The sequence below is a fragment of the Haplochromis burtoni genome, unplaced genomic scaffold (genome assembly GCF_018398535.1).
Source record: "Haplochromis burtoni strain Fernald_Lab_line unplaced genomic scaffold, NCSU_Asbu1 Contig_232, whole genome shotgun sequence".
In the NCBI taxonomy this organism is placed as follows: Eukaryota; Metazoa; Chordata; class Actinopteri; order Cichliformes; family Cichlidae; genus Haplochromis; species Haplochromis burtoni.
Genome location: NW_024582593.1, coordinates 374,581 through 389,486, shown reverse-complemented (window position 1 = coordinate 389,486; position 14,906 = coordinate 374,581). Strand labels below are relative to the sequence as shown.

General features: G+C 43.4%; 1 protein-coding gene across 3 annotated transcripts in view; it reads right to left on the bottom strand.

Moving 5' to 3' along the window:
• Nucleotides 1-947: 947 nt before the first annotated feature.
• Nucleotides 948-14,906, bottom strand: part of vta1 (vesicle (multivesicular body) trafficking 1) — a 56,946-nt gene continuing 42,987 nt past the window's right edge. Inside the window, exons 6-8 of one of the 3 annotated variants that reach the window (XM_042226878.1) lie at nt 13,823-14,074; nt 11,604-11,681; nt 948-2,641 (exon numbers count right to left, since the gene is read on the bottom strand). In XM_042226878.1, the coding sequence (XP_042082812.1) occupies nt 2,496-2,641; nt 11,604-11,681; nt 13,823-14,074 (476 nt within the window). In that variant the 3' untranslated portion in view covers nt 948-2,495. The remainder of the gene's footprint in view (nt 2,642-11,603; nt 11,682-13,822; nt 14,075-14,906) is intronic. The other 2 variants (XM_042226879.1, XM_042226880.1) reach the window with 2 other exon arrangements.

The following is a 14,906-nucleotide window of genomic DNA, read 5'->3' as shown; positions in this document are numbered from 1 at the left end:
TCTTGGTATGTCACTGTAGCAATAAGATGGAGTCAGTATTGGTAATTCTATGAAATCTGCCTACAATAATAGTTAACCATGACAAATCAGCAGACATCACAGGTCCTCTACACAGTGACATTATTTTTTACCTGCAAAATGGAAAAATGGAAGTATCACCAGAACCCAACCAGCTGCAGCGCTTCCGACAATCCAGTCCTGTAGGAAGACGTGTTGAGGACGAGTTGGACTCATCGATGCAGAATCATTTTCATTACTATCTGCCTGCATCTATAAATGAGCTGAGAGTGACATCATCAGTCCCACCAGGAGACCTGTCTGATCAGCACAGGATTGAAAATAAGTAGTGTTGCTACTAATATGAAAAAAATCAAAGCAATCATCTTCCTACTTGCAGGAAGTTGTGCTCTTATTTTTACTCTGCTGTTACCGAGCCGTGAATTATTCCTCATTTTCTTCGCTGTAGATTTGTGGTCAATATTTAGACGTGTCCTCGAACCTGTGAGCAGACATGAACCTGTGGTTGGTCTGCAGCCCTTTGGAGCGGGTGTTTGGAGTCGTTATTCAGTCACCGGCAGCAGATTAAAAGACCTACGCTGTTGAGTTGTGTTGCTGCTCTTTGTGATGGTTAGCTAAATGAGACTAATAGTAGAAGAAGCCGAGAGCTGCTGCCTCCTTTTGAAGAAATGGGGTTAACAATGGGTCCTCCCCGAGGGGCGGCTCAGAGACGACCACAGAGCACCGTCTGCAGGCTTCAGTGTTGGAGGATCTTTACAGTGCTGAGCTAATAGCAGGATCCATCTGGTCCTACTATAAAGATGCAGATTTCATTAACATGGAGCTCATTCTGCTGCACGTCTGTTGGGCTTGAGCTACACATGCTTTCATTTCCAACACAGTGACATCAGTTATGAATAAAACACAAACAGGAAGAATCAACACTGCTGCGCATTTCCAACATTTTATTCAAATTGCTGTAAATCACTGATTCTGACAGAAGCTTCGTGCAACTCTGAAAACCTTCAAACAAACCAAGAATGATTAACATTAAATAAAGAGAAAAGAACTAAAGCTGAAACAACAACTGCCACCCCCATCTCCACCAGCACACACACGGTGATATGTCAACATGAGACAAGCTTTCAGGAGATAATCCTCCGCCTCCTCGGCCACACGACGAGTCAGAAGGCCGACAGCCACGCTGCCCCAAGGCCTCGCCGCCTCCATTTATTCTGCATCACTGAATATCAGGACAGCGTCCGTTTGACAGTGACACAAATGAGACAGTTTTCTGTTACAGAAGAGCAAAACGCCAACAGCCAAAACAATCACAGCGAGCAGTCGCAGACGTCCCGACAGCAGTGATTCAGACACTTTTTCCTTTCTGATATCGTAGAAGAAGAGAACCTGAAGCAGGGAGCTGAAGGCCGTCTGAAAACGAGCATAGCTCGTTCAGCGTCTGTCGCATGTCATCTCACACTCTTGGCATTCTGAGGAATACTCTTATTAGTTTTATTGTGTGATGGGAAGATTGACATTTAGGTTGTTTTTTTTTATATACTTGTGTGAAGTTCGAAGCTGCACTTAGAAGATGAGCTGATCGAGTCCGAGATCACTCAGCGCCCTCTGTCGCAGTTAGAAAAGACGTGACATGGACTCACTCGTGAAATCTCTGAAGATTTTGGGTAATTTTGCAGGAAAAATGGCAACAAAAAAAACCCCCAATTACTTAAATCTAGCCGCCAATTAATTTAGTTTGGCCCCTCAAACTCTTACAGTTGTGATTTGTCATTAATGCTGTGTCAGCAGAAAAAAGGTTGAATGTTGTGACCTTAAAGTTACTTCGAGTTGAACATTTTTTTTCTCACCATATACACAGAACACAAACAGAGCCTGCTGCACTCAAACCAAATATTTCCGCTGTTTTTGTTGTGTCGATCTGCGAGTTCCTAAATCGTCGTTCTGCCCGTGACACAGTTTAGTGTCAGGAAAGCAGAACATTTTCATTTTCTTGTTCATTTCTCTTTAAAGTTTGAACAGAATGATTTCAGACTTATTTTGTACTTTTTGTAAAAAGTGATGTTTCAGAGATTTGCTTTCCATGGTAACGGTTTACCGATGCGTACGCGGCGAGCTCCGTGATGTTAAATGGCAGCCCGAGGACCTTCTGCTGTCTTTTCAGACCAATGATGAAGCTGTGATGTGCGTCAGTCGTCAGAGTCGCCGTGTTCTGCCGTCGGACTGTTGTCCTGTCAATCAGTGCGACTCGCAGCCACACAGGCAGCTATTGTTGAACGCTGATTTCCATCGTGTCCTCGTCTGATGGCGAGCTCAACGGCCCTCTTCAGTGTGTGTGTGTGTGAGAGAGTGAGCTGTATCCTCAGCTCGCTGTTGGGCCGGATCAGTGACGGATAGAGTGGCGCTGCTGGAGTGAAAGGGGGGGAGGGGAGAGAAAAGAAGGGATGGAGGAGTGGGCCGGCAGGAGGACAAGGGCCTCATTCTTTGCCGGTGGTGAGGAGTTTCAGGGCTTTCTGGAGGTTCTGGATGGCCGTGCCCACGTCCTCGTACTGCAGGGCGCTGCCGGCGTACTTGCAGTATTTCTGGGCTTTGGTGAAGTCTTCCGGGGAGAGTTGGATGCCGCCTGGAGGGAGGGAGAGCGGAATGACAGGAGGATAAAGGATGGAGGGGGGCAGAGAGAAGGAAACTAGTGAGATCAGATATAATGTACAACAACTACAAAGCAATTAGAGCAGCTCTGAGGGCCGATCACGCTTGAAGACTGATTTACTGAGAAACACAAAGGGGAGGACTGATGCCAACCATGACACATTCCATCAAACAGCAGACAGACAGATCTGCACAAGCAACTGTTGAGTTTCCTTAGCTACAGGTGGCTTTAGGAAAGGAGACAAAAGAAAGGAAAACGGCAAAGGATCCCTTTAATGTAGATAACATCAACTCTATGATCACACCCAACATGAAACTTTATCTGTAACATGGAAAAAATGTCCCACGAGTGTTACAGTGACTTGAAGTATTTGGTTATTACTTCTGATGCTATACAACAAAAAACCCTGAAAGTTAAAGGTTACAGATTCATTTTACAAATTTCTTCTCATATAACAATACTTGTGTTACTGCCACTGTGTGAGACACAGGATGGATGGATGGATAACATGGTAAATGAACGGTTCTTCTCTTCTACCCCTGCAGTCACAGCTGTTTATACCGAACGCCTCATTTACTCATACGAGCGCGTCTCTGCACTTCCTGTCTCAGCGATCAATATCTAAGCCACAGAAACATGCAGACTGCAGCAGGAAGGGTCACCTCCTGAGCTACAGCTGGGCCTACGATGGATGAATGGATGAATTCAGGAATAGCTGGAATTTTTCCAAAGTTTCCAGCAGCTCCACTCAGTTTTGTTCAACTGCTGCTTTGAATAAAGTTTCAATGATAAGAAAAAAAAATATTTTCTGGGGGTTATAATCAAGCCGCTGTCATCCCATTTTACCAATTTCCTGTCAGTTTCAGTTGTCGTCCGTTTTGTTCTGACCGGCTGCACAAAAAAAGTGTGTTTGATTGTGAGCATCGGAGAAACGAGACACAGCATGAGTCTTCTGCTCTGCTCGGAGTTTATTTCTGACTTAAATTGCCTTTAAAACACTCGAAGTCCCGCTGTGATCCGCGTCAGCCCATCACTGTCTGTCAGTGTCAAGGGGATTGTGGGTAATTCATCTCTGCAATCAGAATGTATTTAAATAAAGACTAATCAGTAAACGGCCCGATGAGGGGAGGCGTCAGGGAGGAGACACAGCGTCTGTGTGTTGTTTAATAAAGAGATGTGCGGCTGTAACAAGTCCATGATCCTCGGAGATAAACCGCTCCCTGTGAGATCATCATGTCGCTCAGCCTCTTGCTCTAAACTTGTCCACGATCTTTTGTTTTAAATCTCAACAATTAAAGAATCAGGTTTTTCTTATCATCCTCTCCCGTCCTCCCCTCTTTGTCGTTTTACATAAAATATTAAAAATGATGTGATGTTGACCGGTTTTGACCCAGCTCAGTTTAGTTTTATTCTGTGTAGCAATTAAAGAAAACACAAACAAAAGAAGTGTAAAAGTGAAGATCCCGACACTCCTGAGCCATTTAATCTAAAGTTTTACACCCTGTGTACAAACTACCAAACAGCAGGAGGTAGAAGCTCAAAACTTATCGAGACCGACTGCTTTTCGTCAAAAAATAAAGAAGTTAAAGAAAGTTTTCAAGCTGAGTTACTCTCACACTGAGACGGCTCGATCGGAGGGATGAACATTTCCCATATTAGAGTTGAACACGAGCATTCCTCTCAAAGTCAGTTAATCTAATAAAAAGTAAATTTAATGGTTCACGGTTTTAATTATGGTCTTTATTGCTGAAACTTCATAAAGGTTGGCTTTCTTATATTTTTCCTGAGATATAAGTAATATTGAGTATCCAAGATCATTTGTAAATTCTTATTTCAGATGGGTTTTACTAATTTTAATATTTATACTCCGTTTCACAGTGGTGGAATTTTTAAGATTTCCAAATATTATGAAATTTTATGACATTCTGTGTTTTGTTTTAATTAATTAATTTTTAAACAGTCAAAGAACATCTTCAGATAATTTTCTACTTCATTCAGAGGTTGTTCCACGTTATTTCCCTGGCACACTGGTGTGTGACATCGGCAAACAATATGACCTTCAATGACTTTGACATTGCAGCCATGTCATTGATGTACAGTATAAAAAGCAGTGGCCTGATGACAGATCCCTGAGGAACCCAGCAGAGATTGATTGAGCTTCCAAGATAACTGTTAACCTATACACACACATGTCATGGGTTAAGTAAACAGTTGTGATCGACTTTCTAACAATGATTTTTTAGATCTAAAAATATTTTCACAGCTTATTCTTTGGTTTCATTTGTAGGTGTTACTGAATCTATAAGGTCAAGCCTGCAGTGACAAAAAGATGTTTGTTTTTTCTTCTAAAATTCAAAAATGTTCTCTAACCAACAAGAACAGTGAAAAAAGGCAAGCTGGGGTTTTATTTGCAGCATATTCCACTCTTGGCCCTCCACCCATCAGAGTCTCTAGGGGCTCACAGCTCAGCCTGAAGAAAACACAGCTCTTAATGTGGGTGTAACGCTATAGGATACATAGACCCTCCTTCCCATACAGGACTCCAGAGTATTCTATAGGGGGAAAGAAAAAAACAACCTTGTAAAGACCCTGCCTCCAGGAAACTGGATCATGAGCTCAGAGCATGTTTCTCTTTCCCTTACCTTTATTGCCCTCTTCTACTTGCCCCTCTGATGCTTCCTCCCCAATGTTTAAGCGCATGTTTTGAACGTTCCAGCTAGGAGTAACGGTTGTTTGGTTTCTACCTCTCTGACGATTTTGGAGCTTGGTCATGGACACGGATATGTTCCACCGTCTGTCCCTGCTTACCGGTTACCAGCAGAAACTTTGGTCCTTTAGCACTGCTGTTGGAGCTGTGCTGCTGCTCTGGAAAATTAGGTTGATGTTGTATTGTTAAGAAACCTGACCACACAAATGTAGGGTGAGCAGCTGATATCAGACTGAAAGTTTCTGTGAGGTTTCAGACTGAAAATGGCTCACAGTCGCTGCTCCAGCTGTGAGATGGGTGGAGTTCAAGTTATTAACTGAAAAAACAAACAAACTTGTTTTTATGAAGTATGGGGTCACTGTGTCAGCATGAAGCAGGGAAAGATGGAAACAACTGCAGAGGCATAAAGATTTGACTCTTTGGACGTACCATTTCAGCTCTATGAGGACAGGTTACAGGTCATAACAGATCAGTGACCAGTCCAATTAACACATACTGTACAAACTGCCTCCAACCATCAGATTCATCCAGTTTTAACTATATTCTAACTTTCTCCTCGTTCATGATCTTTTGCTTCTTACTTGTCTATCCTTGATTTTACTGTCTATCCAGTCACAATTCATTTATTTTTGCAAAATCGGTAGACATTAAAAAAGCAAGAAATTTCAACACAATAATACAAATAAAATCCTGAAAGAATCCATTCCTAGAGTCCCTGAAAGATTCAAAGTGTTCAAGAATTCAAAGCGTGTTGAAATATATGCAGTGGATCTTTCATCACTTCTTAAACTGTCTCTGCACATTTCAAATTTTCAATTATGACAAATGAATCCTGTAAATGACATTTATGTAGAGTCTTTGCTCCCTTGTTGATTTGCTTTCTTGTTTGAAACTGTTCCCTCCTCTCTTTGCATCTACGGGTGGTCGATTGGCTCCTTTGGAGTCCCATCATCTCTCTTCTAGCCTTTATCCGATCATTCCATTTTTCCCTCTTTCATCACTCTACTTGTTCAGGATGTTTCACTCCCTCAGTCGATCCTTCCCTCCTCAGAGGACACTCTTTAATGTAAACCAGGCCTCTGCTGCGCTCTCCTCGCTCTACGCTTTGCTCTGCAAACAGACCACGAGACGTGGTCTTGGACGGGACACGTCTCCAAGCCACGAAATGACTGACGGCGCAAAATCGAATCATGTTAACGCATTCTGACGAATAATATTCAGTCTCACTGCTGACAACACGAGCAGGTTACTGCAGGCTCTGAATGCTGCAGACAGAGAGTCAAGACTACGACCTCCACTCCAGGGACCTGGTCTGATTCTCTTCTTCTTTTCTTTTGTGTTTGAAAAGTAAATATCAACGTTACTTCAAATGAACACAGCACCTTGGTTGTTTTTGGTGCCACGTAATATTCAGCAGAATTTTCTGGATTTTGCTTTTTAAACACATTTACTGATTCTACAGGTGACTGACCGACACTGTTGACATCACAATGATAAATCACAGTCCACAAATGTACACGAACGTGTCCATACTTGCCAAGTTGGGCGCGAGGCTCAAGTCATTACCATACCATGGTAACAAATCCAAAAATAATCTAAGATGCGCTACATATTTCTGTTAGACAGTTCGGACATAGTGAACCTCCATTTACAGGGTGTTTCCAGAAACCAGGTTTCTCTGAACAATCCTCAGACGTGACAGTGAGCAGCTGTCACTGGATCTACTTTGTACTCATAAAACAGTCTCACAGAAAAGCAGTGATAAAACATCCAACCATCTGCACAGTCTAAGGGCGATAACTGTCTCTTATGGACAAAGAAAAAAAAATCAATTTAACAAACCATAAAACATGGTGAATGAGCAGATTTCACTTGGAGATTCCACTCAATTCCACTCTTAATAAAAACGGTTTCTGTCTGTAGTTCACTCACTTCGAGTTTCTTCACAAGTGGAAAATGATGCACATCATCTGCATTGAGCGCCTGTCTGAACACAAAGTCTTGAATATCCACTACCCACAATGCAAATCTCTGCAGCTTTTCCTTCCCACTGTTGCCACAGCACTTGGCTCGTATGGGTCATGTGATTGTATTGTAGGGTCTTCACCTTACAATATCAAGCACCTATCTAAATAAAACTGAACTGAACTGCATTAAATGCATCCACCCTCTTCCTGTCACATACAAGATGAAAACTAAGATGGAAACTGTCCTCAGCAGTTGTCCTGAAGGTGGCCTCCTAAAATCCTGAGTGTAGATAGAGTTTCCTTAAACATGAGAAAGTTAAACGCTGAGGTCACTTGTGTATTTTTGGGCATACCGACCGCAGCAAGACTTTTCTTCCATTAAACAGAGGGAATAAATCTACAGATCCATCCAGCTAATGCTTCTTCTGCACAGTTAATGTGTAGCATATGAAACAATAATAACACCAAATTAGTTTTCTACTTTAACATTAACATGGTGGGCGCCTCCATAAAGGACCTCTGAGAGTCTCTGACAAGCAGGGCAGGCTGAAAGAACAGATCAACAGATAATATCTCTCTTGGCTCTGTGGCTCTCGTAAAACACGCTCCTCTGCTCTTAAAAGTGTCCTGGAGAAGAACGGGAAAGAAATGATTGAATAATGTTTCACCATAAGCCTCTAATCCCCTGGCTGATTTCTCTGAGCTGGGAAAAGACTGGGAAAATATGCTGACTGCATATACTCCACAACTAGAAGAGCCTGAGAGGCAGAGGAGGGGGAAACGTGGAAAAACCAGAGACCACAGCGCTTAACGTGGAGTGAGACATTTGAAGAGGGGTGTTTGGAGAGGTGGTCGAAATAAGAAATGATCTCAGGAGTCATTAACTGCAGGTTTGCTTGAAATAAAAAGAGTAAATGAAACGAGCTGACAGCTTTCATAATGAGAAATCAATTAGTTTTCAGAAGGTGAGCCAGGAAGGACCCCAGCTGAAACGTTCCTGTTACTGACTGACGCCGTTTCTAGATCTTATTATGTTTCTTTGTTCCTTCACTGGTTTTGTTTTCCGTTACAGTGACACATCTTTGGGGTGTTGTGAATTCATATTATTTATTTACATTTGCAGCACTCTGCTCTCCCAGAGTCTCGTCCAGAGGGTTAAATCAATGAAAACTGAAAACCAGTGCAGATATTCTTTGTGCTTCTCATGCTGCTACCTGTGCACAATGGTAAATTCTCACAATCGCCCTGCCCAGCCAAAGAGCCACGCAAACAGACACCAACCAGGAGCCATAAATCACACACGGGAGATTACTGCTATGGAAACTGGCATGAATGGGGATGTATATGGATGTATTAGTCCCTGTGCTCATCGGGAACGACTGCGTGCTGTAAAATCTAACCCTGGTGCATTTACAGAGGCCCAGAGTAAGTCAGTGGAACATAAAAAAATCTAGCTGATAACTATACAGCTCTGATATCTTAATGGCATTTCAACGCTGCAGTAAAACTCTCGTACAAAATCATGCCAGTGGTCAAATAAATGAGTGACAGTTTGTTTAAGGGTTAAAGATTAATGGTACTCTGTTACATCACACATAAACTCAAAGAAAAAAAAGAGGGGACTGACTGAATTAAAAAGTTTGAGCCGGCTGCAGAGGAGACGCTCAGGGCTGCCGGAAAGAAACACCTGCTTCTTCACCGCATCTTCATTTCAGAGTCTTTGACGAGTTTTAACGGAGCGCTACGAGCTCCATTTTTCTTCATTATCTGCCTGGACTGAGGCTTAATGCGCTGCATCAAAAAGGCTTTTTCATTTTAATTATAACAGCGATTGGACAAAAGTTTAACTGCCCGAGTCGCACGGTTTATTCAGAACATCTGAACTCACCTTGACAGAAAACTGAAGTTTGAATGATTCAGTGATTTGTCATAAAGTTGCTGCTGAGCCGGCCGACTGAATATTTTTATCTGAGGAACTGCGTGATGCTAGTTTATGCATGACCGGCTGACTAAGCAACCTGCTCAGTCTTTAAGGTTATATGGTATAATATGCTCTATGGCTGCACTGTGCACACTGCAGCAGCGTACAATTCCTCTGCAAACATTTTACTTTTTGCTTGCTGCATGAATGACACGTAATCACTGACTGTATAAAGGTGGGCAGGTTTAAGCCTGTGCACCTGCTTCATTTATCCTTGCTGGTAGCTATGCCCATCGTTTATGTTGAGTCAGTGGTCTTCATGGTCTCAATTAAATTTCTTTATGTATTGATGTCACAATAAAGCTGGTTAATCTGCAGCTCATAAACACAGTGATGTGTTACACATTACACAAGCATATATTAAACACTTTTCTATGATCACGCTCTGTTTGCACTGTAACTATCATGAACAGAGTAAAGCAGAAGGCCGCTGTGTCCTTTCTGAATGCATAAATATATTAGATACAAACATTAAACACGTCCCACGTGAGCCATTGTCGTATGTAAAGCCTATTTTTCGGCTGTTCTCAGTTGTTGTCACAGGTTTTTCTTTACTGAGAGCCTTTGTGAAGCAGTTTTTTTTTAACTTTGTGGTTCTTCTGTTTGTGCCATAATAGCAGGTGAATGGAAACACTGAAGCTGCTCAGCTCAACCTGCTTGTGCTCTGCCAGCCGCTGAGCAGCTTCTCTAAAACAATTTGAAACCACGCGTTTAAAAACAGCAGCAAAGTGTGAATTACGGGAATGATGCTCATCCTGCCCTCCAACCACGCTCCCCCTCTCCCTCTCATTCTGCGGCTGACCGCCAGCAGCTAATGACAGTCTAGACAGCGGCGAAGCGGCGGTGCTGAGGTCGTAATGATGTGTTAGATGGCAGACAGACGGACGAACGGCGCGAGGTCCAATCAGACAGAGGCCACCATCTCCTCGAGTGCCACTTTCACTGGTTATCTTATGTCTCCTGGTGCTCAGGAGGAGAAAGAGGAAAGCGCCGTTTCTCAGCCTGGTAATGGAAACTGGAAAACGATCCTTCCATCATTTCATCAGACTCAGTGTGGCAGATTAGCTGCTGTCCTCTTTTTAATTGAGAAATAAATATGAATGGCTCTGCCATCAAAGTCCTGATTCATCACCAAAGTACTCGGCGGGGTTAATGAAACGCTCCGACTCATTACACTCCAAGGCTGTGAGTGAATCTCTGGGAATCTTGTTAGATGTTGCTCTTTATAATTCGCTCTGTGTAACATATTCATGTTGACGGCGTCTGAAGTCATTTCCTATCATTAAAGTCCATTAAGCTCCTTAATGCGAGTCCTCTTGTGCTACTCATTAACCACATACCGTTAGCTTCCCACTCACTCTCTGGCTCACCATGTTCCCATCTTCCTTGGTTTATACTCGAGGCGTCTTTCCATCAACAAGTTTTACACATGCGTTTATAAAAAGTTTAATAGGCAAAGAAAAATCCAACAGATTCAGTTTAAGACTCAGCAGCAAAAACGTCCTGTCTGTTTGCAGCGGCGAGGACAAAGGAAAATGAAACACATGAAGTTCTAAATTTCTACTTATGTATTCAATTAAATAACTATAATAGTATAAATTATACTTTGTATGTGTGCACAGAACAGAGGAGGAAAACAAAGCTTTTACTATTCTGAATAAATTCTTTGGGACATTTTTGAATGATGTGTCAGGCCTTACTCTCCAACATCATCGAACAGGCAAATGAAGGAAAGTTACAGGTGAATGGTGCTCGTCCAGAAGAGTTCAGCTCACACTTACACACTTTACCTTTGATTTTTTTTCTTTAATTTGTCAACTGTGCACAGAAATATGATTCCAGTGGAGTGCGGTGGAGCGACAGACAGAGACCATATGCAGAAACTTTTTTTCATCCTTATATTAATACAATATGTCTGGTAAAGAGCGCTAAACGGAGGCCACCGGGGTCTCAAACTGGATTTAGAGGCAGTCAAAGTTTGGAAACAGTCTCAGGAATTTATTCCAACTTCACATTTTTGCATTTTCACTATAGGAACATTCGGTATCCAGATGAGCGTAGAGAGCAGCAGGAATGGTTGTTGGCCTTAAACCAGTGAGACGTCTTTTACGAAGCAGTTTTTAAACCAGTTCAATGTGAAAGCAGGATTACCTGCAGACACCAGAGAGCCTCTGACTCAGGTGAACCGCCTGCAGTCTGAGCTTTGTGTTTATAGGGAGTTGGAAGGAAAAGCAGTTGTGTATCGTGTCTGCAGTCATCCGTAAGTGTGTGTTTTCTTACCCTGCTGCTGGGCGCTGAGCAGTGTGGGGTCAACAGTGGGCACTGATCGGGGCATAGGCACAGGTTTAACAGCTTCTGCTGGTCAACAAAAACACTTCAAATTATGATTGTGGTAAATATTCAAGGAAATACTCAGTAACGAATGGCCAAAACTATATTTCTAATAACTATGCCAGTTATCAATAATCAGTGTTCATATCTAACACCTGCGTTAGAGTACCAAAGATGGACAGGTCAACATCCATCATCTTCCTGACCTTTACCCAGCAGGCCACAGTATTTCAGCCCCAACATACCCCCATTAGATTATTGGATGCCGTCCTATTTCTCAGTCTGTACATCTCTGAAGCCTCAATCTCAGCTCTGACTGCACAGATATGAATATTTAGTGACAGCTAGCAGAAATCCAGACAAGAAACAACACAATCAAGTGTCTGAAAACGACCAAGCTGCCAACAGATGCTTCACTTTGGATGCTCTCCTAGTGGAAATGAACGAAACGTCACCAACAACACGCTGCGTCACTGCGATCAGGTGGTTACCTTGGAACGAAGCTGCTCTGTAAACCTGTCAGATTTCAGAGCTGTCCTCTGAAAAGTCCCCTGAGCGTTCATCATCAGTGAGACAGAACTAAACTTTGCACTCAGCCAAGCATGTGAGGAAAGCCCCAAACTCTTTCCCACACACCCGGGCTACAGCCTATCACATGGGTCTGAGCAAAAGCTTTGTTATCAGCAGGGTTCAGTCTCTCCTTGTCTGTCAGCAGGAGCAGGTCCACCTCTGCCTCTCCTCTTTGTGCAGCGGTGACGGTGGACCGATTGTGTGTGTGTTTGTGTTTGGGGAAAGTGTGTTTGCACGGTGTGTGCAGCTCTTTCTGCAGAAGCTTGTGTAATCTATAATCACCTTGAATTACTCGAGGTTTCTGCGTGAATGTTTATTTTTCTATTGTGCCCCATCACTCTGCGCAGGAAGCAAAAAACTAAACACCCAATCCTCCACGCAGATCTATGAGGTGGCAACAGTGCCTACACAAGTGCTCTTATACAACATTTTGCCTTTACGCTGTTTCCATAAGGGAACAATTACATCTCACTTTGGAGAAGTTTTATCTTCTTTATATCCTCCAGAGAACATCTGCAAACATCTGCGCCAGCAAACATGTGTGCATGCGTCTCTCGGGGAGGAGTGTCACTGAAAGCGTCGCCGGTAAATTGTGAGGCCGTCACATACTCGGTGTTATCAGGGGAAATTAGCAGGATTACAGGGCGGGTGACAAGAGAGGCAGCTCTTCTAGTTTAGACCTTTAATGATGGCAGAACAACAGCACGCTGGAAACAGCAGTCATGTGATCATGGCATCATTATCGTAATTCATTTATATAACACAACGTTTTTTGTCTATAATTAATCATCCACGTTTCAGTGATTGGACAGACCTGGACCCTCACTGAGCATGTGATGAAGCTAGACCACTAACATCTAAACAGCACTGTGTGTGTGTGTGTGTGTGTGTGTGTGTGTTTCAGCGACAGTCTCTTTAAATAAAGTGCTCCATGTGCTGCACAACACAAGTCCCATATTCGACAAATTACAGTCTCTCAGACTCTGAAAGTCAGCTGCTGTAAATGACTCTTTCTTAGAAATATTGTACAGCACAATATTATTTACTCTGTTTTAAAGCTACAGAACTTTAAATTGCTGCTATTATTTCATGTTAAACCTCGATGTTCAGAGGCACGGCGGGCCCAGTGCGCTCAGAGGAAGCAGGATTTAATACTGGCGTTTTAAACTGTTTGCATCGTAACGTAGTGACCTCAGAGAGGTGTAGCAGGCACGGCGGCAGGCTGATACGAGGTGCGATCGACGCTCGGAGTTTGGCTCACTACGGTGGTGACCTAGTCTCGAAACAGAGCTGAAAGCTGTTTTCATGTGTTTGCACACAGATTTCCAAACACGGACAGATCTGATTGGTCCTCTGAGCTAAATGCTGCCGTGTGACAATGACATAAAACCACTGTGAGATTTTCGAAAGACAGCAGAACTGTCTGCGTGGCGCGGAGGCTGATGGACAATGTGAAGTGAAATGTTTTGCTCGACAAGGACATGTGTCAAACATGGAGAGCTCAGCACGTACACTCAGCTTGCTATAGACTAAACCGAGTGACCAGCGTGTTGACATGTGGCCACGCTGTTTGTACACACAGCCAACCTCTGTCGTACCTGCAGGCGGCGGCAGCTCGGCCGGCGTGTTGGCCGGAGCGTGGGCTCCTGGTGGGATGTGGATGTTGTTGTAGTTTGTGGTCGGAGGACCCGATGGGGCTGATCCTGGACCGGAAGCAAAACCTATGCCAGGGGCGGGGCCTGGAACCGAACTGTGGTCCTGGTCTTCGGAGGCCTGTGAAGGAGGACCACCCCTAAAAGAACCCCCGTGGGAGAGGCCCAGGCCGGAGAAGCCTTCAGCTCCAAACTCGTCTATCAGAGGGAGAGAGAGAGAGGGGGGGGGGGTCATTAACTGTGAAACAGGAAGATTTCTTCAATGGACAGCAGCTCCAATAAAAACTACTGGAACATTGTTTATGGAAACTCATTTTGCTTTCACACTTGTGTATCACTTCCATATCTCAGAGTTTCAGTGGATCATGAAGGAATTTCTGTTTTCACTGGCACGCGGTTTCTCAGCTGAAGAAACGTGAGAGCAGTGTGGCCGGGATCGGATCCACCCACCTGATTTCACCACTTTCCAGCCCGTCACTGCACCCTAATCTCTAATAACTACATATCTGTCCACACAGGGTAAAATGGAAACACAGGGATAGAAGTGTAAGTGACGGATCGTGAAATAAGAAAAGTCTTTGTAGCTCACATCAGCCCAGATCATTTACAACCGGTGCCTTTGGTGCTCATCATGCTGCTTACCCTCAGACTCGGTTCAAGTTTCTGTGTCTAAAAGTGAAAAAGGAGATTTTTTACCACACGTCAGGATGCAGGAGGTGAACAGAGAAGCTTAAAGCTTTTGGCCTCACTTGGTTTCAATCACACAGTGAAAAAGGGTTCTTCATCAAAAGCACATCAGGTGGAATCCAAAAATGAGTTTGGGGAAAATGATTAGAATTCATGAGAATCTGATTAAAGTGAACAGAAAGGAGGTGTGTAAATCCCACAGATATTACATCAGAAATTGGTTTCAGATGGAGTGTGCAGCGGGGCATGTGTGAGCATTTGATGGAGCGACTGCAGGACTGCAGATGACTGATCGCCCTTGTTTGTTGGTATTCTGTTGCACTTTTAAACACATCACAGGACT